The 26367-nt window shown below is 41.4% G+C and overlaps 1 protein-coding gene across 1 annotated transcript; it reads left to right on the top strand.

The window, feature by feature from the left end:
• kif4 (kinesin family member 4) lies at positions 1 to 13687 on the top strand. Its single transcript, XM_079355558.1, has 31 exons — positions 1 to 243; positions 1125 to 1273; positions 1404 to 1518; positions 1768 to 1958; positions 2054 to 2140; positions 2258 to 2424; positions 3356 to 3450; positions 3613 to 3732; positions 4446 to 4621; positions 4715 to 4776; positions 4875 to 5007; positions 5260 to 5318; positions 6100 to 6205; positions 6363 to 6470; positions 6623 to 6805; positions 6975 to 7078; positions 7232 to 7376; positions 7793 to 7903; positions 8028 to 8111; positions 9152 to 9265; positions 9639 to 9794; positions 9924 to 10021; positions 10270 to 10399; positions 10487 to 10657; positions 10743 to 10859; positions 10969 to 11046; positions 11141 to 11242; positions 12055 to 12222; positions 12369 to 12494; positions 12789 to 12905; positions 13143 to 13687. The coding sequence occupies exons 2-31, from the start codon at positions 1151 to 1153 to the stop codon at positions 13350 to 13352; spliced, it is 3756 nt and encodes a 1251-aa protein (XP_079211684.1). The 5' UTR covers positions 1 to 243; positions 1125 to 1150; the 3' UTR covers positions 13353 to 13687.
• Positions 13688 to 26367: the final 12680 nt, after the last annotated feature.

The raw sequence follows: 26367 nt of genomic DNA on the forward strand, positions 1-26367 counted from the left end.
GCATAAATGTACACGTAGAAGAAGAAGTAGGCGGAGCTTGCCGTTTGAAACTGGCGGGCAGTATCAACATTAGGCACACGGATTTTGGGACAAAATCATCCGACTTTATCGCGAAAAGTGACCTTTTCCGGTCGACATTTCATCTGAAGTGTCTGGAATACGTGCTGTTTGTTGTCAACCAGAACTGCTGCATGCAGTTACCTGAAAACATTCAACGCCGACGTTAGAGAAAACTTGAAAAAGGTAGGTTATTATGTCAAGGTTTGCTAACAGTAGCTAGTCAGTCAACGGCAACAGTAAAGCTAATCTTAATTTTTCTTTGTCAGCTGGGTTGAAACGTTTCTTACTTTTTGAGGAGGGAGGGGGGTCGCTTTAAGAAGCTCTAACCATACAGTTGATAATTTAAACAGTTTTGCAGTGAGTCTGGTTTCAGATACATGATGTCGTCGTGCTTCATGTATCCTACAGACGGGGAGTGAGGCTGAATTATTCCAAAGCCAGAGGACAATTCTTCTAGAACAAAATTCCCCAATAAATGAATTTACTCTTCAGCCCGGTTTTGATTTGTCTGAACCGAAATTGTTCTGTAGGCCATGATGTCATCCTCAAACAAACCACGGAGCTGCGCGAAAAAGGGTGAATAATGGAGCGGATTGATCACCATGGAAACGTATCCATGGTGATTGTACTGACACGGGCGTGGACGGGTTTATCTTAATTATCACAGAAAGTCATTCTGAGTCACGTCAAAGATTTGCGTTTTTGTGTAATTTTTTTTGCTTTTCTCTTAACTTTAGTACTTCAGTCCTACTGACTGTTAAATGTCCTTTATCGGCTCAAACCAGTGACACCTAATCTGTTTCTCTTTACTTCCTGTTGTGTGCGATGTGCTTACATTTTGTTGATGTCCATGTTATATACATGAATATGGTTAAATAAATTAATGTTATGGCGTTAAAACACTGTTTAAAGTGTTTGTATTCATAATGCCTGTCTGTTCAGATCACGTGTCAGAGCATCTCTTTTTACAGTCAAATCTGTTTTGTTTTTTTATTTTAGTGTTGTGTTTTTGGAATATGAAAAAACTGAAACAATATCACTTCTCGTGTTTATTTTGTCACTAGGTATTTATTGGATTGCATCTTGCATCATGTCAAATGTGAACGATAAGGTGATCCCTGTGCGAGTTGCCTTGCGTTGTCGCCCCTTGGTACCCAAAGAAATCAACGAAGGATGTCAGTGCTGTCTCACGTTTGTGCCTGGGGAGCAACAGGTCTGTTGTCCATCACGGCGACAATACTTTGAATTTCTGATTCCGCTTAAACGTTGTACCATTGTTTGCAAGTGTATTTTACTCTTTTGACTCAGGTTGATTTCCGATGTCAAACTTGTTTTGTTTTCAGGTGATCGTTGGCACAGAAAAAGCTTTCACCTATGATTATGTGTTTGATCCTACGGTGGAACAAGAAGAAGTCTTCAGTGCAGCGGTGTCGTCCTTATTAAATGGTCTTTTCAAAGGTAGCTTTTGCGTCTTGCATTATCATTCATTAAATTGAATGAGGAAATGCCACCGTCTGTATTTCCTCTGCTCAATGTAACAACTCTTCTCTTATCTTTGTAGCTTCGCACAACTGCAATCAAATCATGTTAAATGGAAAAATAATAAACAGACTTTATCTAAAATGTTAAACAATTGCAAATATTTTTCCTCCTATCATCTTATCCCTGGAATCAACTTGTGCCCTCAATACATTGTCCACTGTGTAGGCTATCATGCCACAGTCCTTGCATACGGACAGACCGGTTCAGGGAAGACCTTCTCTATGGGAGGAACGTACACGTCAGCTCAAGAAAATGATCCTTCTGTTGGAGTAATTCCGAGAGTCATCAAAAGGATCTTTGAGGAAAAGGAGAAGAGGTCTAACTGTGAATTTCACCTGGCTGTGTCTTACCTGGAGGTAGGTGGACATGTTGACTCTGTAAACATGTTTTGTTCCTTTTTGGTAAGCTTAAAAATAATGAAGAAAAGCATTGTCCTTTTTTCTTATTGTAGATCTATAATGAAGATATATTGGACCTGCTGTGTGCGTCTAAAGACAAACCCATCAGCATTAGAGAGGACCCTAAAGAAGGCATTAAGGTGAGGAACAGGTTTACAGGAGCTCACTCATGATGAAGCATGTCTCATATCAGCTTTCATTTGACAGGATGTCGACTTTTGTTATTTGAAATATCCTGGTTTTTTTTCTTTCTCCAGATTGTGGGTTTAACAGAGAAGCAGGTTTTCACCGCCCAAGAGATGGTCCGCTGCCTGGAGCTCGGAAACTCTGCTCGCACTGTTGGATCTACTGCGATGAATGCCGCTTCATCTCGCTCACATGCCATCTTCACCATCACACTGGAACAGCGCAGGGGGAAAGACAAGTCAGTTTAGACTGTCTCTCGTGTCATGATCATTCAAGCTAAATAACAGTCCCTTCTGAACTGAACAGAGAACTCACCGTTTCACACGTACCCATGCTTAACACAGCCGTAAGAACGACAAAAAAACATGCGTTGACTGTTCTGATGCAGTATACATGCTGTCAGTAATGGTTTGATACTCCTTCTTGTGTATACTGTTAATAATAGGATGGCTATAAAACCCTTCAGAAAACGATGAACTGAATTGGATTAGTTTGCACTTTAAATGTCCAAGTGATGAAACAAACGACGTGCTGCCGTTGCAATAAGCACAGATCAATACTAAACATTCTAAATGTATATTCACTTTTCTGTTTTGGCTTTCTTGTTATTCACTACATACTTATTGAATACATTTATATAGGGATGCACTGATTCATCGGTTCAACAACCGTATTGGCCGATACCTGGCCTGCCGACAGACATGGAAGCATTTTATGTGTCAGGAGCCGATGTTTATTTGTTGTGCCAAATTAAGTTGTTTCTGGCATCTAGTACGCCAACCTGACTACTGATTCAAATATGACTTTTTTTTCTTTCTTTTTTTAATTGGTTAGAGCATTCTCCTCTGAAACAAACTCTGTTGTCGTTGAAAATGTTAGCACCTCACAAAACAAGCTTAATTGTTATTTCAAATACAGAATTGATTTACCCAATCAGTGCATCTCCATTTTTATACCTACTTTTTTAAATGTAACCGTCTTCCTGTGAAATCCACTTTTTGTCTTAATTACAGTATGTCATCAGATGTAGAAACGTTTAATGCAAAGAGACCTGATTTGAATAGTAGTTTTTCAGCTTTCATAAATATATTTGAAGATACTGACTGTGTGTATGAGCTCAGAGGATCGTGTTGAAAACTCTCCTCACGGTTTGTGATCCTGTGTTGCAGAGTTGACTCCATTGTTTCAAAATTGCACCTTGTGGATCTGGCTGGTTCAGAAAGGCAGAAGAAAACCAAAGCGGAGGGAGATCGCTTAAAGGAAGGTAAACCAAATGTTTTATCTGGTTTCAAGTTGCCAGCACAGACTGGGATTCTCTCAGTGCAACAAAGCATCGTTGAAGATTTCTGGAATGTGTGTGTTAGAATCTAAAGGTGTGTTCGATAACAGCCATTTCTGTTTTGATGATATTCATTTTCCTGTTCAGGCATCAGCATCAATCGCGGGCTTTTATGTCTGGGTAATGTGATCAGCGCCTTGGGGGATGAAAGCAAGAAAAACACCTTTGTTCCCTACAGAGACTCGAAGCTCACCCGCCTGCTACAAGGTACGCTTTGATTCAGACGTTCAAGAGGTACTTTGTGCTCATACAGGCTGCTTCAGTCATTATTTAAACCTTCAAACATGAGCAAAATAATATGACCAAAGCACAGGAGGCATCCTGCTTATTACGTTTCTCCTGTTACCACCAAACTAAACTTTAATGCTGAGGTGTAAATCAGAATCAGAATACATTTACATATACTAGAACGTTGTCTTGGTGTATTGGTGCGAAATCAAAAACAAGGTTAAAATAAGAAGTACTTTAATAAAAATAAAAAAATGTACAGAGAGTGCATGATAGAAAATAAATGTAAAGTCCAGTGAGTGTTAATGTAACGCATAAAGAAACAGTTTCAGCCTTCACATTACTACAGTTTTGTGACTGGGGCTGATCAGAGTCTGGGGGGGGGGGGGGGGGGGGGGCAGGCAGGCAGGCAGGCAGGCAGGCAGGCAGGCAGCTGAGGGGAAGAAACTGTTGTTGACGGACCGCAGCCTCTTAGCAGAGAGTCTCGAATAGTCCGCGTGCAGGGTGAGAGGGGTCGGCTACCATCTTACCTGCACGCCAATGCTGATGATCCTGCTGTCTGAGACATTCTTGACCTGCCGTCTCCTGTCAGACATGATCCAAACAGATAGATGTTCAGAGCATCAACAAGACGTTGACGAATTTCCCCGAGTGCTTGTTATAAACTCGTTTTTTTCCGTTGCTTTCATCAGATTCTTTGGGCGGAAACAGCCACACTCTGATGATCGCCTGCGTCAGTCCCGCAGACTCAAACATGGAGGAGACCATCAACACGCTACGATACGCCGACAGAGCTCGCAAGATTAAAAACAAACCAATCGTCAACGTTGACCCCAGGGCTGCAGAAATGAACCGACTGAAACAACAGGTACGAGAGTCTACCTCCCAAACTATCGCTGACCTTTCAGTTACTCCCCCAAAAACCTCATCATTTGTATAACGTGGATAAACTGTGGTTCAGGTTCAGGAGCTGCAGGTCATGCTGCTTCATGCTCGTGGAGGAGTCGCACCAGTGCTCTCCGGGTAAGGCACACAAGTCAGACAGAGTGTTAGATAAGTGCCCGGGGTAAATAGTACCCATAACAAAAGGCTTAAAGAGTTACTCGTGCCCTGTGTTACAGGCCAGAGTCAACGGAGAAAGTGACTAAGCTGTTGGAAAGGAACCGCGCCCTGCAGGACGAGAACAGTAAGCTGAGCCGAGAGCTGAGCGAAGCGGCCGGACGGACGGCCTTCATGTTTGAGAAGATCATTATGGTGAGTGCCAGAACACAAAGGAATCCTTCTTTACAGCCATTGTTTAGAGCTGATGGGGAAAAAAAAAACCTGTTACTATGAGTGATGAGTTCATTGGAAAGGGAAAAGGGCTGGAGAATTGTAATTGGCATTTGAATAAAACATGTAGTGGGAAAAGAAAATTAAGATAGATACACACACACACACAGTCCAGATGAGTCATTCATTATTTCACTGTTCACAATGATCATGTTAGTTACCGTTGTTTTACAGACGGAACAAGCAAATGAGAAACTACAGAGCAAACTGGAACAACTGCGACACCATGCGGCGTAAGTACACTACTGGACTGAGACGAGCCGGAGCTTCAGGATGAGTCTGAGAAAGCCTGAAGGGGACAAATCACTCTCGGCTCATTAAAGGTCCCATATTCTGCTTTTACTGGTTTTATATGCTCTTCAGTGTGTTTACCGGGTGTCTTGTGCGTGATTAGGCAAATCTGTGTGCACAAATTCAAAATCTTCTCCTACGTCCTCATGTTAGCTGTAGCAGTAGCTGTATGTAACTCCGGGTCCCAAGACCCACCCTCCCCCACCCATCCCAGTGTGATGTTAGGGATCTAACCCCATTGGCTCGTTGCTGCAAGAGCAAGCTCGTGCTGCACGCCTGTGTGACATCCGTGCTGAGCGACTGACCAATTACAACAGAGCAGAAGCCCACAGACTAGGCCCACCTGGGGGATTCTTAGCGTTGCAAACACAGCCAAATGAGAGAGTCAGTGCATGAAAACAGACACTTTTTCTTACATTAGCGATTGTGAACGTACTTTAGTGTGCACTTTAAAGAGATGTATGAACACCAAAAAAGCGTATAATATGGGACCTTTAAAAACGATCAATAATGATGTTATGACCAGGGGTGCAGTTCGTGAAAAAGGAAAAAAAAAATTCCTCCATTTGTGGAAACCTAGCTGTCTCTCAGATCACTTGAATTTCCTATAAAAATACAAACAATAACACTTCAAGCTTGAGTTGTGTTCATGATTCAGTTTTTCCCATATTGACCACCACACCAGTGATGATATGGATCAACACTCCTCTTGACCCCTTACAGCTGCACAGTAGATCTGGAGAAAGTGATGGAGACGTTGGAAGACCAGGAGTTGAAGGAGAACGTGGAGGTGATGAGGAACCTACAGGAAGTCATCCTGGAGCTCAAGGTACACAAGTCGGCTCATATCAGTTAAATACAGCAGTGTGCTGTAAGAAGATGCTCAAGCAGTGCTATTTTGAAAATATTTATTCATCAGAAGTCGGTAACAAAAAACGTTTAAGACTACAGTAGACCAACAAATGTGTTCTCTTTTCCTCGCTCAGAATGAGAGCGCAGGAATCGCTGCTTACATCGATGCTATGGCTGCGGGCGAGGATGCACCCGACGTGTCCGGGAACGGCAGTAAAAATTCAGCAGATGACTCCCCATCGGTACGCTGACAAGTTTTCCATCTAACACTAATCCTGTACCCTAAATACAATAATGATGGTCATTGTTTCCAGTCAGCTCATTGATGACAGCTAAAGACTGTCTATCTCCTTATTTTGAATAACATGTTGCCCACCTCTAACACGTTTAACAGGATGCTTCAGCCATGGCGAATAAGGACTCCCCAGAAGCTTTTACGACCCATCATGCACTGCGGCAGGCCCAGCTGTCCAAGGAGCTGATTGAGCTGAACAAAGTGCTCAGCCTAAAGGAGGCTTTTGTGAGGAAAATGTGTGAGAATGACACCCAGCTGGAGCCCATGCAGTCCGAGCATCAGGTAAGAAGGAGATGAATCCACGTACGTAGATTTCATGAACTTAATGAGATGATTTATCATGAAATTTGTCTCAGTTGTGTGGAGATTTGTATTTATGACCAAGATTCTATATATATATTTTTTTTTTTTTTCATAAAAAATGAACAAAAATGTAATCTTTTCATTTCAGAAAAATGTGCACAGTCTCCAGTCTGCAGTGGATTCGCTGCAGAAGGAGAAAGAAGAACTTGTTTTTGCACTTCAGTCAGCAAAAAAAGACACCAACCACGCAAAGTATGAGCACTGTTGTCTTTATGGATGCACTCTAGATGTGCTTCTGGTGATATTCTGCCAACTTCCAATGTGAAATTGTTTTGAATTCAGAGTAAATTAATCTCGGGAGCCTTCAGTCTGTCTTCTACATCTGACACAGCTCATCTCCTTCAGGCTCAGTGAGCAGCGCAGGAAGCGGCTGCAGGAGCTGGAGGGTCAGCTCGGCGACATGAAGAAGAAACTTCTTGAGCAGTCGAAGCTGCTGAAACTCAAAGAAAGCTCCGTCCAGAAAGTTAGCAAGCTTATGCACGAAATCCAGGTAACCATGACTTTTTCTTTCATCATGCATGTTAAATGTACACTTGCACTTTTGGAAAGGACATCCACTTCTCCTATATCTATATGACTGTCTTGATTCAGCTTTACATTTTGGGTCTTGAACTCTTATTGTTAATTAACTTCATCTTATCACCACACATCTCTTGGCCCATCATTGGATTATAAAACATCTTTCCAAACCATCAACTACATGTCAGAGTCCCTGTTACTCCTTTCATGTAAACTTTCAATATTTAGCTCCAACAAGCATCTTTTCATTCCTTCAGTCAGATCTAACAGACGATTTTAAAGCTTATTTCAAAAGACCAAACCGTTTTCTTCTCTCTCATAGCGTCATGTGCTGCGAGTTGACCACAGATGCTAAACTGGTGCATAGTAACACTGTTGTTCTCGCAGGCGATGAAGACACAGCGCACACAGCTGATGAGGCAGATGAGGGACGACTCGGAGAAGTTCAGAAACTGGAAGAGCCAGAAGGACCGGGAGGTGCTTCAGCTGAAAGAGAAGGTGCTGCAGGACTTTTCCTTTTATTCCTGAGGCTTCATCTTTTTTTTAATTTTATTTTTTTATGGCTTGTAATCTGTTCTTGCGCAACCTGAACTCCTTGGTTAATTTTTGATCTCTTTCACAGGATCGTAAACGCCAGTATGAGCTGCTTAAACTAGAGAGGGATTATCAGAAACAGGCCAACGTCCTGCGCCGTAAAACGGAGGAGGTGAGGCCTCTTGGTCTTTTTCCTTTTATGTGATCTCTAACTAAATATTCTCTACCGTAAATTTCGTACTATTGAGCGCACCTGGATATAAGCCGCACCGGCTAAAAATAAGTAAATAAATGTATTTGTACATATATAAGCCGCACTTGATTATAAGCCGCAGGTGTCCAAGCTATAACAAGAGCTATTTACACAGACGTAGGCTACCGGTAACATCCGCAAATACTGTAGCGTCCGTACGGACGTTAAAGGACGACGAGAGCGTTCAAATAATAACTTTTAATAACCCGATCACTGTCGGCCGTGACCACGCCGTTTACAGCAGAGAGCAACACATAACTTGCCGTAACAATCCAACTCTCTCCCCCAGCGTTCTCTCATACAGCCACTCAACGCGTTCTCGCTGGTGCATTCACTGACTCTCCACATAATCGGAATTATGAACACATTATCAACTACTGACTTTACAACATGAACCGTTACAATACGAAGCCTAGCCGACAGTGTCTGTAACACGGCTGATGAAAAAGATGACCGTAATATTTTTCACAAGAAAAAGTCCATCCATTCACTGCCTCAGAATGACTTCATTACTCACTTCCTCAGTCTCTGTTGTCGCTGTCAGTGTCATCTTAACGTGCAGCAGCTCTGTTAGCTTCTTTGACAGCCAGGTCGATCGCCTTTAACTTGAAAGCTACATCATATGTATTTCTCCGTGTGTTTTCCATCATGAGGGTGCGTGCATGAAGCGCAAAATGACTGATATTAAGATCCGATGTGACGAAGTCAAATGTTTTTGCGGCAGAAGCTCATTGTCCCCCATAAAAAATCCATGCATTAGCCGCACCGGAGTAGAAGCCGCAGTGCTCGAAGTGTGAGAAAAAAGTAGCGGCTTATAGTCCGGAATTTACGGTACATGTTACGTACGTGACACCACGTCACAAACCCGGGTCGCCTCCATGTTCCTCAAATGTCAAACTGATCAAGTGAATTGTTGCTGTGATGAAAAGCGGCTCAGTTTTTGTTATTCTCTGACACAGGCTGCAGCTGCAAACAAACGACTGAAAGACGCCCTACAGAAGAGAAGTGAGGTGGCAGAAAAACGCAAAGATGGCCACAGCAGAGGGATGGAGGGAGCTGCAGCGAGAGTTAAGGTAGGAAAGTCAAACAAGCACCGAATGAACGACACCGTGTGGAACGGGGGGGCGCGGGTGGCCTCTCTCTCTTCTCTCTCTTCTCTCTCTCTCTCTCTATTCCACTGACCTGTCTCTATTAAAAGCCCCCAAATAAATCCTTTAAAAAGCAAACCATTTCTTTGTGATGATAAAGCAAACACTTTAATGCTCTCAGTACCAAACAAACAACAGTGTACCATTGAGATGCATCTCAGAATTCATATAAAATATAATACGGGTTTAGGATTGTACTAACACTCTAAATAATTATCGAAAGTGTCTATGTCTGCATAGCCACCATGGTGAGCTGTGATTGGCTCCCTTGACTCTGTGACTGTGTTTCTGTGCTCAGACGTGGCTTCTCAATGAGGTGGAGGTGTTGGTCAGCACAGAGGAGGCCAGGCGTCACCTTAGTGACCTGCTCGACGACAGAAAGGTCCTCGCTCAGGAGATCAACCACCTGAAACAGCAGATGGAGGCAGGAGAGCGACCTGCCGCCAAAATCAGGGTGAGACGGAACTTCTTTGTTGTTAACGGCGTGTGAACGTTAAAAGACACAAAGACTCATCAGAAAATGTATGTGGTGTACTTGCGAGGATTCACCTTGTTCCTTTTTTTTTTTTATCCTTGTCTGCAGCGTCGGACACTGATCATCTCTGAGCTGGAGAGCCATGGGGCGCTAGAGACTCCTCTGACTAAACAGGTGGAGAATCTGGAGACAGAGATGGGCCTCAGGTGAGTCTGACAGCACAGCTCTGTCTCTGCCTTAAACTATTCTTAAAAAAAACAAACATGATCCTCTTTTTTTTTTTTAACCAGCACACGTAACACTCTGCTTCTCGTATCAGTTAGAGAACACGCACACACGCGCATCACATCGTCTGCAGCTACACTTTATATCAGATCACTGCTGTGAAAGTGTGGTCACTTTTCCAAATCTTTATATAAATGCAGAAGTTTATGATGAATCTGTGTCTCATCAGGAATGCCCAGATAGCCGACCTGCAGCAGAAGGTTCTCGTCGCAGACGGCGAGGGCCGTTTGAAGCAGCGTATAGACGCCATCACGAGCATAGTGGATGCAAAGTGTGCCTTAAGGCTCCTCATGTCTGAGGTGAGATATGCTAATGCTTCGTTTCATATTAACAACGGTGAACTGTTTGAAATGTGAGAGCTGAACACATTTCCCTTTTCGATCCAGCTCCTGTCTGCCAAAACAGCCAGCTCAAAGCTGGAGAGCGAGTTGACGCTGGAGAAAGGGAATTTACAAGATCTAAGAAAGATGCTGGCCGAGGAGAGAAACGTGATGTCAACCATGGACATGGAGCATCAGCAGCAGCTGGTGGAGCTGGAGCAGAGGCATCAGGAGAAGGTGATCAAAGTCTCGCTCTCTTCTCAGAGGAATGCACGTTTGTAAAATGTTACTGTTTGACTGATTTATTTTCGTCTTTGCACAGGTCCTTTACCTGCTCAACCAGCTGCAGAGCAAACCCATCTGTGAAGAGTCGCATGAACCGAAGACAGAAGAGGACAGTTCGAAAGAGAAGGAGCTTCTGCAGCGCCTCAATCTTCAGGTCTGTCCCTTTTTTTAAAACCAAAAAAAAAAGTGATCAACCTTCGATACGTATGTGTTCCTCTTGTTAACAAACCTAACCGTGTGGTGACTCGTGCACCTTCATTCAGGAAGAGGAGCTTGAAAAGCTGCGACAATTAAGTGAGCAGAATCAGAAACTGGTGGAGCAGAATGAGCAGTACAGACAGGTAACCTCATAAACTGAGTTTTTTTTTTTTTTTTGTCTTGAGTTGTAGAATCATTTCCATGAACTTACTGCAGCATCATGGCTTTCCTCCACAGAAACTCTCATTGCTCCAGCTGGCCAGTGGACATAAAATCCTCGTGCCTCCAACCATCAATGAAAATTACCAAGATGACTCTTTTGAATATGTTCCTCCAAAGGTTAGTTCTTCTCCTGTTGTTAATCACAGACTTGTAGTTCAGGCTATTTTATAAAGTTAAGCACAGCATGGCACCAAGAACAAATTTCATTTTATTTCATTCATCATAGCACTATGGTCACTTTATTTTTCAGTATTCATCTTGTTTATACAGAGCTAGTATATATTTAGACTGTTGTTTTCCTGCCATGCACCACTGTCACTTTATTATTTAGTATCTGCCTATGGCTTTATAGTTATATATTATATTTATACTCTATTACTGCACTATAGTTCTGTTACGTCTGTTCATTACTACTTTACATATATGCATCATGTCTGATCACATGTTAGTCCGCTCACTGTCCACTTATGTCTTCTCTGGCACTAAAGCTCTGTTTACATCTGTTTCAATAGTCTACTGTGTGTCTGTTTACATCATATACGTCTGTTACATGCATGCCCTTTTACATCTCATGTCGTCGCTGTCCTCTGACTCTAACTCTGTGACTTGTTTTATTTAACTTGTACTAACATCTAGACACTTTACTCTCTGCTGTTCTTCGTATCTAACTCTGTGACTGTATTCTAACCTGTACTAACACCCATGGCACTTATTCTTCTTGACACGTTATTCTTTGTTGATTGGTTAAAAGTGTTAGTATACTTGCATTGTTGTTATCTGCTGCTCTGAGTTGCCCCCGGGGACAAATAAAGTTTTTTGAATTGAATTCATTGAACACCAAGGACGCACAACTTTAATCCTAATAAGGACAATTTAGAATTCTTGTCAAAGTGTGTAAAGGTTTCTTTGTATTTCCCCCCCAATGAAAGCCTAAAGCGAAGCGATTCACCACAGCTAAAGCCCCTCAGAATATGGCCATCAACATCGAGGAGCTGATGTCTCAGAGTGAGGACGAGAACGACGAGGAAGCTGAAGAGTGGCGTCCTGAGAAACCCGAGAAAGGACGCAGAGTTTCAAAGAAACCAAAAGCGACGGGGGTAAGAGACGGAGCAGGACTGGATTCAGTCTCAGACGTGAAGCTGCATGAACCAGCTGCTAATGTTTCCTCTTGGTGACGGAGGGTCTGATCACCTGATTGTGATGTAAAACACGTCGTGTTGAACACGCTGCTTCTCTTCTTTAGTGTGCGTGTAAAGGTCGCTGCGGCAACAAGCAGTGCAGATGTCGTAAAGGAAAGATGACGTGCGGAGAGAACTGCCAGTGTGATCATGACAGATGTCGAAATTTGGACAACTCGGTGCCTGCTGGGGTAAGATATCCGATCGACCTCAAACAGACGTGTACATGTGGCCGTGATTTGACAAACACTTTCTTTTATTCTCTTTTTACTAAGATGTGTTTTAAAAACAAAACCGATAGAAACGTATAACATAACATGTTTCTTTTAACAAAACCTACACGTTGACATTGATTGTAATCCTAATCCTTCCAGCAGATTCTTCTGTAATCTGACTTTGATTAGCTCAGACACGTTTGACTGTAGCGTCACGTACGTTGGATGAGATTTTATTTGTGCAAAAACAAATTTTTGATTCCATTTCAGGATGTAAGTCAGACAGAGAGTGTTTCCAGAGAGTCTGTGTCTCTTCAGGACACTACGACCATGAGCCCTGACAACGCCACCTTCTTCAAGCCGCCATCTTGTACACCCACCAAAAAGGTAAGCTGCCTCTAAAGACTGAGCAATAAAGAGGTGCGTTATGTTCATGTGGGACCTTGAGAACGACTGGCAGACGGGCCTAAGATGTGCTCTACTTCAAACATGCTGATTATCCTACATCCTTTATTTCGCTAAAACATGCACACCATTAATGCTTTGTGTCGAGTATGTGAGGAATGAATCTGCTACTGTTTGGAAATGTCATTAACACCGGTGTACCGATGTGATCTATTGAAGGTGCTGAAAGAAATTGGAGACATGGGACGTGCCACTCCAGAGCTGAAGTTGGTCAGGAAGCCTGATTTGACAGAGGAAGAGGAGGAGGAGGAGGACGACGATGAAGAGGACAGGACGACAGTCAGCTTCCTCAAGAAGAAGAAGAGATTCCTGACGAGTTTTCAGAACAGTTTTTTCTCCGGATGTACTCCGATCAGAGAGGAGTCTTAGTCAGGACTGAGAGTAGAGTTGAATGTTTTTGTTCGCGTCTCTTTTACATGTGATCTAATGTTTGTGTACTGTAACTTGAAAGTAGCTGTTGATTCTAATGTGCTTTGTTTTCAGGGGAGGGGTAAGATCAGGACTGTGAATAGCATTACTTTTTTTTTTTTTTTTTTAATGGAACTCACAATGAGATGATCAGGAAGCCTGTACATAATAATTTAGTTTAATGTAGCCTATGATTTTTTCCCCCCATAAAGTAAGACTCCATCTGCTTTGATTCTGTTCAATCCATTTCTCACCTGTAGCCAGAAATTAAACCTCACCATTTTTAAACCCTCCAATGGAACTTTTGGATGAACCTTTTGGTATTTTCAATGTGTTTTTAGTGTCAGAGTTGAATAAAGTCTTGGAGTCAAATCTTGTTTTTAAAGAAAAAACATTTGTCTAAATCTTTACACATGATGAAAAATTATTTATTTGATTCATTAGTTTAATATGACTCATGTTTTATTCTAAATCACTTCAGCTGTTGTGTTTTTAGCAGCACTGAAGCAGATTTTTCTTGTTGGACAGCTAGTTTAAAAATAAATATTAACATTGCATCAATTTGTTTTCTGTTTAGTTTTTTTTTTTGGGGGGGGGGGTGAGTTATATTTGTCCTGTAGTGAATTGCTCTGAGCAGTTTTCAAATTGTATCGTTGTCTTTTCATTTAAGCTAATAAGCGTAAAATAAGCAATTTTTTGGGGTGTTTTCATCGATTTATTTGACGTAATAGCTGTGAAGAAGCAGCAGGAAATAAGTCTGAAGTCATGGTCTCAAAGATAAGGTGTCAATTGGACACTAATGAGCTCTTCACACTGAAGCAGTTTTAATTTCCTTTAATGTTTTTGTGGGTTTCAGATTATTGAAAAGCTTAAACATGTTAAATCCCCAATACCTTCTAGACATTTCAAAAACTGAAATATAAACCAAATCTAGTCTTCTGACTACTCAAAGTGCACACACTGATGTCATAGGCTGTTATATAAAGTGACCATTCACACACTGTCACCAAAGCAGTGATTGAGTTTCTTGCCCAAGGACACGTCGTACATGTAGTTGCAAAAGCTGGGGGTCCAACCCCCAACCTTTGGATTGAGAGACAACCGACTCAACCAACTAGCAGCTGTCAGCAGTTGTATCTCATAGCGCCTTAAGATCTTATCCAACAAACAAACTCAAATCTCTTAAAATGCTTCATTTCTGGCTTCCAGCTGCCTCTATAACCCAGCCTGTACTTGTTGTATTTTGGAACAATAGCTTTCTTGACCTGGTGGCGTTTTAAATCACTGCCAGTTCTCCGGATCTCCCCAAAACACACACCTAAACACATGAGCATGGAACAGTTTGGAAACTGATGGCCGCGTCCCAAACCAGGAACAAGGAGGTATTGTTTGACTGAATTATTTGTTTATAGATTTCTCATATTTAGCACATTCAGGGTAGGCTTCATCCAGGCTGAAAGAAAAACATTAAACATATTTTACCCTTAAAAAATGTAAAGTGAAGAAATACATGAGTAAAGAATAAAGATTCAAGAAAAAAAACATTGTTGTCTACATAATGAGAAGGTGGCGTGAAAGCATATCTCGTACAGGAGGGGGGAAATGCCATCGGGGCTGAGGACCGTTGTTAATGAAAGCTCCCCAGGATTAAAGAAGATATTTATATTGAAGAAATAACAATATTTGAGCTTTGGCAGGGGGATAAAGAGAAACATGAGAGGTTGCTTTTTTAAAACAAGGGCTGAGCAGACAAAGGCTTTACCATTTTAATAAAAGTCCCCGTATGCAGAGGCGCTGCTAGTCAACAGGCAAGGCAGGCAACTGTTTGGGGCCCCAAGCCAGTAGGGGCCCAACCAACGGCTGACAAGCTTTGAAACAAAGCATTGCCTCAAAATGTGCACATTTTGCAATAACAGTAGGAAACCTCCCTAATGGGGCCCCATCTGGCAGCACTTACTCTCAATGCCCTGCTAAGTGTCGCCTGCATTATTGCTATCGAAACAATATTGGAGGCTGGTGGAGGGGCCCCCAATGAATGTTGGCCTTGGACCCAAACAGACCCTAAAGGCACCCCTGCATGTATGTAGAAAGAATACTACAAAAGAAATGGTCTGCTGCTGTTGTTGCAGAGCATTATGTCCCCCACTAGAGGGCACAAGAGGTCAGAATAGTACTTTCTGTAGGCTCTATCAAATCCATGTTTTGTCAGGGATTTTGAGTCCCATGTTTGTATTTGTTTTATAAGATCCACACAGGGCACAAGTGTTTAGAATCCAAGAACCCAATAGATTTATCCAGACTCAAACTTATATTTACACGAGGGCACTTGGCACACATTTGAACCAATTCCAATGTTCTTCTGTGAGGGGTGGAGTTTTGTCCTCACCAGTGCTGTTCTGCCTCCCACCTGCCTTGGCTTGCAGGTGGGGGGATTTGGCCGCCAACTTGGTGATGGTGGGAAGGCTTATTTTACTGGTTGGGATGGATTGGATGTTGAAGCTCTTGAGAATCAAACTTCTACGGGATGCACTTTTAGTCAGCAGACAAAAAAAAATAAAAAATCAGGATCATAATAAAATATAACAATGGAAAAATAAATGGTTGTAATAGACATTATATTTTATATTCGGTAGACAACTTTTCTCTTGCTTTCTTCAAAAAAATATAAATAACTTTAACAATAGGAAAGTTGTCAAATGCATTGCTAACCAAATGTACTGTGAGTGCAAGGTTCATTCTGAATACCATAGTGCACTTCTCCTCCTTGTTTATGGTTTCTGATGTTACTCATAAATCAGGTAACTGCAAGAACATGTTGAAGACTTTAAGCATTTATCGGCTTATAAAACGAAAGCATTAATACCATCTTGACAGAAGTACTAGTTACAGGAAAATAACTGCATCTTAATCCTGGAACTAAACTGTCACAGTGAATGTACATAAAGAAAAAGAAATAAGGTAGTGAAATACTGTATTAAGTAAATAGTAGTTGTGGGGGCTCCATATAAAAGTAATAGAGGCTATTATTGAAACAGACACAAATCCTGCAAGTCCTTGTTAAAAACCTAATAAACAACACTCAGTTCACTGAAAACTACAGTTTGATCTGAATGAATAACCTACAACATATCCTAGGGTGTTATCTTTTTTTTATGTTATGACTATAGCCTATCTTACTTTATGATTACTTTTTGGGTGTGGTTTGATCAGGTTAGATTGAACAGTCATCAGGTTTGATTCACATGTTGCTCAATCCTGATTGGTCCACCTCAGCACATATCATCATCCTTTAGAAACTGAGTTTCCTATACTTTAAACCAATGTAGAGTACAGAAACCATTTATTACAGGAATTTATTTGATAAAACAATCAGAGAAAATAAGCTTGTTATGGATCAAAAATGAATTGAAAACAGCTAAAATGGAGAAAAAAACAACAGAAAAGTTTGATGTCAAAAGGTGGATATGACTTTGAACTTGACAGCTGCACTGTCTGAGTGAAATGAGGCATTCAAAGTCCCCCCTAATTGTAATCACAGGGAGACGGTGTGGAGGCTTATCCACGGTGTGCCTAAAAGGACGAAATACAAAATATGCAACTGGTTTTTATTTTCAGAGCTTCATTAATCTCGATTTACTAGTTAATGATGACAGCCCTGATGAACATATTACAAAAGTGGACTTGACCATTAATAAAACATTAGAACAGGTCATTACTGGTATTGTATTATACTTCAAGATTTGAAGTTTGCATGTGACCCTGAGCATAAAGATTGTTGTTATCGGATCTCAAGCTGAAATGATTATGACCTCAAGCAACTCTGATTCAAAGCAACTCAACTTTATCTGTTGGACAGATTAATGTTTTGTTGATTCTCTCTCTTAGACACTGGACTCTGCACCGAGGTATGCCAAACCCTTGAGCCTCTGAGATAAGATAGTCCAAGTGTATGAATAAAAAAGGAGACAGAAAAATACAATTACTTACAGGATTAGGCCAATCAGTATTTAATAAATTTCGAAAGGGTTTGAAACATTTGAAGGGGTGTGTGATGCAATTGCACTGTTAAAGCAGCGACTTGAATGATGTTATACATTTAGTTTCATGATGAATCTGTTAAGAAGATGTGCTGCTAAAAGATATCATATCTTTCGTTTTCCAGGCACTCCCTTGAAAAGGTTTTGGAGTTCATGTGTACAAATAAAATTCATGGCAGAAAGGAGTGGCATCAGAAAGCCACTCTATGAAAATGAACATTTTTGCATAAAAAATGTGAAGCACTAGATCACAGATCATCATATACTGGAAAAATGTAAAAAAAAAAAATGTAAAAGATCTGTTTAACCTGTATTTCTATATAAGCCCAAAGAGGACGTCTACATTTTGTTTAATCCCCTTGTATATATTTACTATCCCCAAAACAAACATAAATAAGCATAACTTATTCTTGTCATTAGTGCGGCCAATGGCAGCATGGCATGTTGTGGTCTGGCCCTTCACAGTGGCCAGCTGATGTTTTTATTTTTATTTTACTGCTAACTTGAAAAGTTTCTAAACGTAATGAGATACATGGATCCATTATAATACTGCAGCCATATTTTATTACCCAGAGAAAATAAGAAAAAAAACAGGTCCAAAATGACTTTCTATCATGGGAATATGAAGTAAATAAAATAATTACTAATTGTCAGCTTTAGAGCTTCTGTAATGTCATAAAACAATGAAAAGTTCTTCAAGATGAAGGGATCTAAGAAGCCAGAACGTTGCTTTGGCTAAATCTATTTAACTCAGTTTGGTTCGTAGCTGCAGTCGGGCTATGATCATCTGTCATTTATCCACTCCATCAATCTGACTCATTCTGAGTGGACTTAATATTTTTAATACCTTAGCTAGCTTTCCTAATCATAACATTTTAAATGTCACTGGTTCATCTCACAATTCAATTAAATCAAACAGATAATTCATCAGTAACATTTTAACAACTTGGGCGCCTTATTTAACATAGATTAACCCACTTTGTGTTATGTAGTAACTTAAACTACCAAATCTAATTTCACATAATGTTCTTATTTCCATGTAAGAATTTTGGGTGAAAGAGTCAGCCTGGTGTATAAACTGTTACAGAAACTGCTTTGAATTGTTTGTGTTCGATGTGCAGGAATCAAACAAACTCATCATTAAAAGTTGAGTTTTTATAGCAAAAACACACCCAAAACATCATGTGCCATACAGCATTGTTTAATTTTTTCACAACAGTGACATATAACACTGAACGTAAGCGACAACGAAGGAGCTCCTTTGAATCAGTGCAACAGAGAAAAGCCTGACTTTTAATGTCTATGTTTACTACATGCACTTTGTGTCATGTGTCATGAGTCTTTTTACAGCTTGAAAGTCAAAGAATTACACCATTCAGGGTCATTCACAATAATAAAAAGCATTTTTTGCTCTCAGCGTCTTAACTCTGATTACTATTTGTCACTTTTCAAGCATCAAAGTGAACCCTGCACCCTCTTAAACACACAGTTTAATCAATTGTTTATTGTGCTGTCATTTGCTCTAAGGCCACAGACTCTTGCTTCCTCCTGTCATATTGCTTCATAGCCTTGATCTTTATATCGGCTAGAAACAGTGTGTCAGTGTGTGCATGTGCGAGATGTGAATATATATTGACCTCACGTGCTGATGCGTAGCTTCTGTCATGCTGCATTTACAACTTAACTGTAAAAAGTGTGTGTGTGTGTGTGTGTGGGGGGGGGGGGGGGGGGGGGGTTGGGGGTTCTTCACACTCTTTAAGTTTGGTCTTCTGTCCTGGGCGATGACTATTATTACTTATGGAGGTTCTTTTACAGTATGAATCACATACGTATTATGAATGATAACATGAAAGGTCTCACAAATGTCCAGAGGTTTTCAAATCTGAAAACACACATTTCTGTGAGTATTTCTGCAGGCCCTGTGAGGTGTTCAATATATTTTAAGCAGGGGACAAAAGAGATGTGCGTGTGTCGGGCCCTTCCCTCGCTGTCAGTCAGTGGAATCAGGATGTTGGACTGAGGGGCCGGGCGCCGGGCCTGTTAAATATTTACTGCAAGTGTAATAATTAACCTTCCGCCAACTCCTGATCTCTTAAACTGGCTGCTCGAGCTTTGCTGCCATTGCTTCGTCCATCGCTGATGCAGACGCTTACATGAAAAGGCTCCTCTTTTAGCTGTTGATGACTGTACCTTTCACCCTCTTCGTCTTCATCTGTCTTTACTCTATGTTTCACTTTTCTGTGTTTTTCCCATCTGCTTCTCCCCCCTCCCTCTGACTTCCCCTCTGCCGCTGCTCAAACCTTTGGCCTCGTCCTATGAAAGCCAGCGGGCCCTGTTGCACCAAGAGGTGAGTAAGAGCTGTTAAACTGAAGACTGTTTTTGTAATTCACAGGATTAAAGCAATGAACACTAACATGGCTTGTTCATATATTAAAGAATACTTACAAAGAGATGTAATATAACCAGACAACAGACAGTTTGGGCCATGTTTTATTAATTCCGTGTAAAATGGCAATAAGAATTGTAAGACACAATGTTTTCCCCATCATATTCTGATCTAAGTTTAATCTTTTATGATGTTTTAAAATGTATGTTTATCAGAGATATAACTTTAATGCGTAGGTCTTCTCATCATTATAATTTTTTAATCAATTCACTTTAATTTAGTATCAGGTAAACAAAAAGTAATGCATTGCATTTATTGAGGCCTCAGACTAAAAAAAAAGCATCCAAGTAAAAGCATTGCCGCCCTAAGAGAGCAGATAATCATGTAATTACTTTAGTGTTCTGTTTTTCAGTGAGTCATAGTCTACAGAAATATTACAGTGCAGGGCTGAACAGGAAATGAAGGAAAAGAAAATTTAGAAAACCAACTCCATTAGCTTCTAACTTCAAGAATATTAAAACACTTTATAAGCCAATCTTTGTGCTATAATGATGATCAGTGTAAGCAGGAAATGCTTCACCTGCAGGTACAGAGGTCAGACACACCCTGATATTCATACACTGAAAAACAGCCTCATGTTGACAGCCGCCATAAAATCTGTGTTATCTACCCAGGCCTCAGCCCTTTGGTCGGGCTGTTGGAAGAGCATGAGCAATGATGCCGTCTACTCCAGGCAATAAAACAGGGAGGAGGAAATTGTCGGGTCAAAGTACCTGCAAATGAAGACTCCTCACTTATATTAAAGCAGCTGTCCTTAGAATCCATATCCTGAGTGGGACCATGCTGCTACCTCCTGCTCTTTCTCTCCTCTTGTGTTTCAACTTTCTACACCAGAAACTAGAGGTATGAACTCGTCACAGAACGACTGGAGAGTATTGAACCGTCTGGTGCTGGCTGCGTGTAACAGCAACTCCATGTGGAAAATGTTTCTCTTCCAGTGGAGGTGCTGCTACCTGCAGAGAGACACCCAACACAGCACAGAACCTGACCTGTTATATTTTATATATATGTTAATTATTTGTTCTGGGATATTTTTTTCTGTGACAGGTCCCGGAGCTCTCTGGTGAATAAAAATATTTCTGAGTTGTATTTGGAAAAGTGTGGAGAGCGCTGGGGCACAAGGTGATGACCTATGAATTGACAGCCAGTAATTGAAGCATCTGCCTGTCAGTTCTGTAGGCCACTGCTGTGTTTGTCCCTCTGAACTTGTGCACATATGAAGAGCTGCAGACAAGAAGAAGAAGAAGGTGGAGGTTTTAGTTTTACTTGTCTACAGTAGAGCCTACATGACTTTGAGACTTCTACATTAACCGCGGTTGTTTTGAAGAATTTCTTTTTCAATAAATACATCTGAATGTGTTTCTTTGTCTGTGGATGGTTATTTCATTTAGACACCTTTAGTGAGATATCTAACTGTTATGCAAATATAAAATTGATATATTTGTTTGAACAGGGTCATTAAGGAAAAAGCTAAGATTAGGGTATTAAAAGTAGTATGATGAGATCATACACAACAAGATGATCACAACGCTCACTAGCAGAGGCGTCGCTTGTCAACAGGCAAGGCAGGCAACTGCTTGGAGCCCCCAACGGCTGACATACTTTGAAAACACAGCATTGCGTCAAATTGTGCACATTTTGCACCAACAGTAGGATATCTACCTGAGGGGCCCCCATTTGACAACACTCACTTTCAATGCCCTGCTAAGCATCATAGCATTACTCCCATTGTGAAACCACAACTCTTCAATCAAGGAAAAAGAAGAGTGTCTGTAGGGAGACACAACGACCGATATTTTAAAATCTAATCAATAAACCAAACTGCCAGTACAGCTTTCAATGTAACAATAATTGAAATGTTCATTGAATGTCTGTGTAACATGTTCTTTATTCAAATCAAAACCAAAAGCAGGTTTACACAATCATCATTAAACACCAGGGATTATTAACAACAATCACACTTTCACTTTTGTTTCATTAGGATGTTAAAAACAACATTTTAAAAAGTGACACTTTACACAAAATATACAAATCCTTTATTCACAGGATGTATCTGCGAGTATTGACTAAACAGAGTCTTCGTCAAGACATAATTAAAATAACTATATTCATGGACTTTCGACTTGGAAGCTTTCAGTTTGTGGAGGTGGCCATCTTGTTTTTTTTTAAAAATAAGCCAGTAGTGACCATATATGGACAAAAGCATGGACCATAAGGTGGCCAGGCCTTAAAGCAGATGGGGGGGGGGATAGATTGCTACAGGAATGTTGTGCTGTATTGAAGAAGACTTGAAATAGCCCCTCTATCCATAAAGATGGAGTGTGGTCATTTTCTCATCTGGTTTTTTTTCTTCTTTTTTTTTCATAAAGCAGCAGAGTCGCCCCCTGCTGGCTGTTAGAAACAAGCATCTCAAGCAAAAAGCAACAACAAGTGTTAACTCAAAACCATGGTCCACCCCTCATGCAATCTATAGGAAATACCTGTATTAGTTTAAAAAAACCCCGAAAAAAACAAGCTACAGAGTGATTTACATTAAACACAAATAAAACGTTTTTACAAAAAAATAGAAAGAGGGAAAAATAAACGAAAAAAGTAATAGAGTCTGCAGAGAGACGGTTAGAAACAGACCCACCCCCACCAACTCCTCCACCCTGACTAGATATGAGAAGGCAGAGCGATAAGCCTGATCAGTCAGTACAAGTCTGAAGACACAGAGCAAAAGTGACAAATCGTGAGTGGAGAACGCTCTCTGCTGGTCACATAATATAGGTTGCCTTTGCAGCATACATGCTTTAAACATCAAGGTTCAAGGTTCAAGGTTGTTTATTGTCAAATATGCTCCATGTTAAACATACAGCACAGATGAAATTGCAATCCCCCCCAACCCCAGTGCAAACCTGCAGTGCAAAAGAAGAGCACTAAAAACTAGCAATAAAAAAAAAACTATACTATAAAACAGATAACTTAGCTAAAGACATTTGGACAACAAATAACAAACGACAGACAGTCGACAGACAAGGGCACTTGTGAGTATTTCACCATGAGGTAGTAGTGTGTAGTATGTAGATAAATTAAAAATATTAACAATGTGTATGTATGTAGTATGTAGATAAATTAAAAATATTAACAATATAAACAGAGTGCAGATTAAGTTAAAAAGTGAGGTAGTGCGTTGAAAGGTGCAAATAGCATAAACAGTATAAACAGTAAACAGTAAACGGCTGTGCAGAGTTTTTTAGGGTGCGTGAATTAGTGGAGCACGCGGGGGGTGGAGGTGCGGGGGGGGGGGTGATGACCGATGCAGTAGGGGCGGACTGTGGCAGGGTGCAGGGGGGGGAGAGGCAGAGGGTGGGAGGAGGGCAGAGGAGAGGCAGAGGGTGGGAGGAGGGCTGAGGGGACGAATGGGGGGGAGAGCAGGGAGGGAGTTAAGTCTCCTGACAGCCTGGTGGAAAAAACTGTTCTTGAGCCTGCTGGTACGGGCACGGAGACTCTGCAGTCTCCTCCCAGATGGCAGCATACTGAGGAGGCTGTGAGACGGGTGGGTGGGGTCACCTGCAATCCTGGTGGCTTTGCGGGTGAGACGTGTATTGAAGATGTCCAGAAGGGGGGGAAGAGAGACACCAATGATCTTCTCAGCTACTCTCACGATGCGCTGCAGAGACTTTCGGCAGGCCACGGTGCAGGCGCCGTACCACACGGTGATGCAGCTGGACATGATGCTCTCAATGGCGCCTCTGTAGAATGTGTGCATGATGGAGGATGGGGCTCTTGCTCTCCTCAGTTTGCGGAGGAAGTAAAGGCGCTGGTGAGCTTTTTTGGCCAGTGATGCGGAGTTGAGGCTCCAGGACAGGTCTCCGGAGATGTGCACACCCAGGAACTTGGTGCTGCTCACCCTCTCCACTGCAGCACCGTCGATGGTCAGAGGAGCATGCTGGGTGTGCGTTCTCCTGAAGTCCACAACAATCTCCTTTGTCTTCTCCACGTTCAGATGGAGATTATTGTCCTTGCACCACGAGGCCAGTCTGCTCACCTCACTCCTGTAGATTGACTCATCGTTGTTGTTGATGAGACCCACCACAGTCGTGTCGTCTGCAAACTTAACGAAGAGGTTGGAGCTGGAAGATGGGGTGCAGTCATGGGTCAGCAGAGTGAAGAGGAGGGGGCTCAGCACACATCCTTGGGGGGCCCCCGTGTTCATTATGATGGTGCTGGAGGTGTTTCTGCCGACCCGGACTGCCTGTGGTCTCCCTGTCAGGAAGTCCAGCAGCCAGTTGCACATGGAGGTGCTTAGGCCCAGGTTGTCCAGTTTGTGGATGAGCTGCTGCGGGATGATAGTGTTGAATGCTGAGCTGAAGTCGATGAACAGCATTCTGACGTGGGCGTCCTTGGTCTCCAGGTGGGTGAGGGCTGAGTGGAGGGCAGTGGAGATGGCGTCGTCGGTCGATCGGTTAGGCCGATATGCAAACTGGTAGGGGTCCAGGGTGGAGGGGAGGGCAGACTTGATGTGCTGCATGACCAGCCGCTCGAAGCACTTCATGAGGATGGGGGTTAGTGCGACCGGGCGGTAGTCATTGTGGCAGGATGGAGACGGTTTCTTGGGGACCGGGATGATGGTGGTGGCTTTGAAGCATGTGGGGACAACAGCTTGGCTCAGTGAAGTGTTGAAGATGTCGGTGAGGACATCTGTGAGCTCCTCAGCACAGTCTCTCAGGACACGTCCTGGGATGTTGTCAGGACTTGGCGCTTTCCGTGCATTTGTTCTCTTGAGGGATCGCTTCACGCTATCCCGGGAAAGCGTCAGTACCTGGTCGCCAGGGGAAGGTGGTGTCTTCTGTGCTGGGGTGCTGTTGCCTGCTTCAAAACGAGCAAAGAAATTGTTAAGGTTGTTTGGCAGAGAGGTGGAGCATTCAACATATTGGTGAATAATCAAACAGAAGGGAAAACAAATGACATTGAATTTGGTCAGAGAGGTCAAAGAGAAGTTACTCGAGTTAGATAAAGAGACATGGCCCCGTTATCTAGGGCCCAGTTCATTTTAAATGGCAGCACAGTTTACATTAGCCCTATTCTATTGGCATGTTTTTTTGTGTTTGTGTCGTTGTGTGTGTGTTTTGTGTGTATTTGTGTGTCTTTGTGTTTGTTTGTGTGTATTTGTGTTTGTTTGTATGTTTGTGTCAATTTTGTTTTTGTTTTTTGTGTGTCTGACTTTGTGTGTGTGTGTGTCTGTGTCCTTGTGTGTTTCTCTGTCTGTCTCTGTGTTTCTTTGTGTGTGTTAGAGTGTGAGTGTCTTTGTTTGTATTTGTGTGTGTGTGTGTGTGTGTCAGTGTGTATCTTTGTGTGTATCATTGTGTGTATCTTTGTGTGTCTGTGGGTGTGTCTTTGTGTGTGTTTTTTTTATGTGTTTGTGTGTGTGTTGGTATTTGCTGTTGTGTCTTTGTGTGTTTTCTTGTGTCTTTTTGTGTTTTATGTGTGTTTGTGTGTGTTTTACATGTGTCTGTGTGTGTATTTGTCTTTGTGTTTTTTGTGTGTTTGAGGGTCTGTATGTGTTTCTGTGTTTGTTTGTTTTTTGTGTTTGTGTGTGTATGTCGGTTTGTGTGTTTGTGTGTATGTCTGTGTCTTTGTGTATTTTACGTTGATGTTTGTATTTGTTTCTGTTTTTTGTGTGTTTTTGTGTTTCATTGTGTGTATTTCTGTGTTTATGTGTTTTTGTGTGTCTGTGTTTGTATTTTTGTGTCTATGTGTGTTTTTGTGTCTGTGTATGTCTTTGTGTCTGTGTGTTTGTGTGTGTGTCTATATCTTTGTGTGTTTTGTGTTTGTGTGTTTTTGTGTGTTTTGTGTTTGTGTGTGTGTGTGTTTGGGTGTTTGTGTTTGTCGTTGTATGTTTCTACATCTTTCTGTGTTTTTGTGTCTATGTATATTTGTGTGTTTTTGTGAGTGTTTGTATGCCTTTGTGTCTTGGTTTGTTTCTCTGTGTGTGTATTTGTGTGTTTTCTGTGTTTTTCTTTGTGTCTTTGTGTATGAGTCTTTGTTTGTGTGTTTCTTTGTGTTTGTGTATTTTTGTCTTTGTGTGTTTTTGTGGGCATGTTTGTGTATTTGTGGTTCTTTGTGTGTTTCTTTGTGTATGTGTATTTTCGTGTTTGTGTATTTCTTTGTGTGTGTATTTGTGTGTTTGTGTATTTTTGTCTTTGTGTTTATGTGTGTTTTTTGTGTATTTGTGTGTACATAATAACTCATACTTTTGAAGTTTCTCAAGACTATTTATTTTCTTAACCTTCTGGTCATAGCCTTTTGACATAACTGGAAAAAAACACGCTTACTAAATTTATAATGACTCAAATAGTTAAATAAATTAAAATAAAATAAATTGACAACAGCATTAAAGCTTTTTTAATCTCTTATTTCGAGTTCATTTTCACTCATATGACATGAATCCAGCTCTGCTGTAAATAAGAAACAGCTCCACCTTGTGGCGAAGTTTTGCACCTGCACTTCC

Source organism: Symphodus melops (assembly GCF_947650265.1).
Source record: "Symphodus melops genome assembly, chromosome: 11".
NCBI classification, from domain to species: Eukaryota; Metazoa; Chordata; class Actinopteri; order Labriformes; family Labridae; genus Symphodus; species Symphodus melops.

Bases quoted from the DNA above. Each gene is read 5' to 3' on its own strand.
- kif4 (XM_079355558.1), top strand. From the start codon at position 1,151: ATGTCAAATGTGAACGATAAGGTGATCCCTGTGCGAGTTGCCTTGCGT. The intron at 6,806-6,974 runs GTAAGAAGGAGA...TTTTCATTTCAG, and splicing joins CCATGCAGTCCGAGCATCAG to AAAAATGTGCACAGTCTCCA. The intron at 9,795-9,923 runs GTGAGACGGAAC...CCTTGTCTGCAG, and splicing joins GACCTGCCGCCAAAATCAGG to CGTCGGACACTGATCATCTC.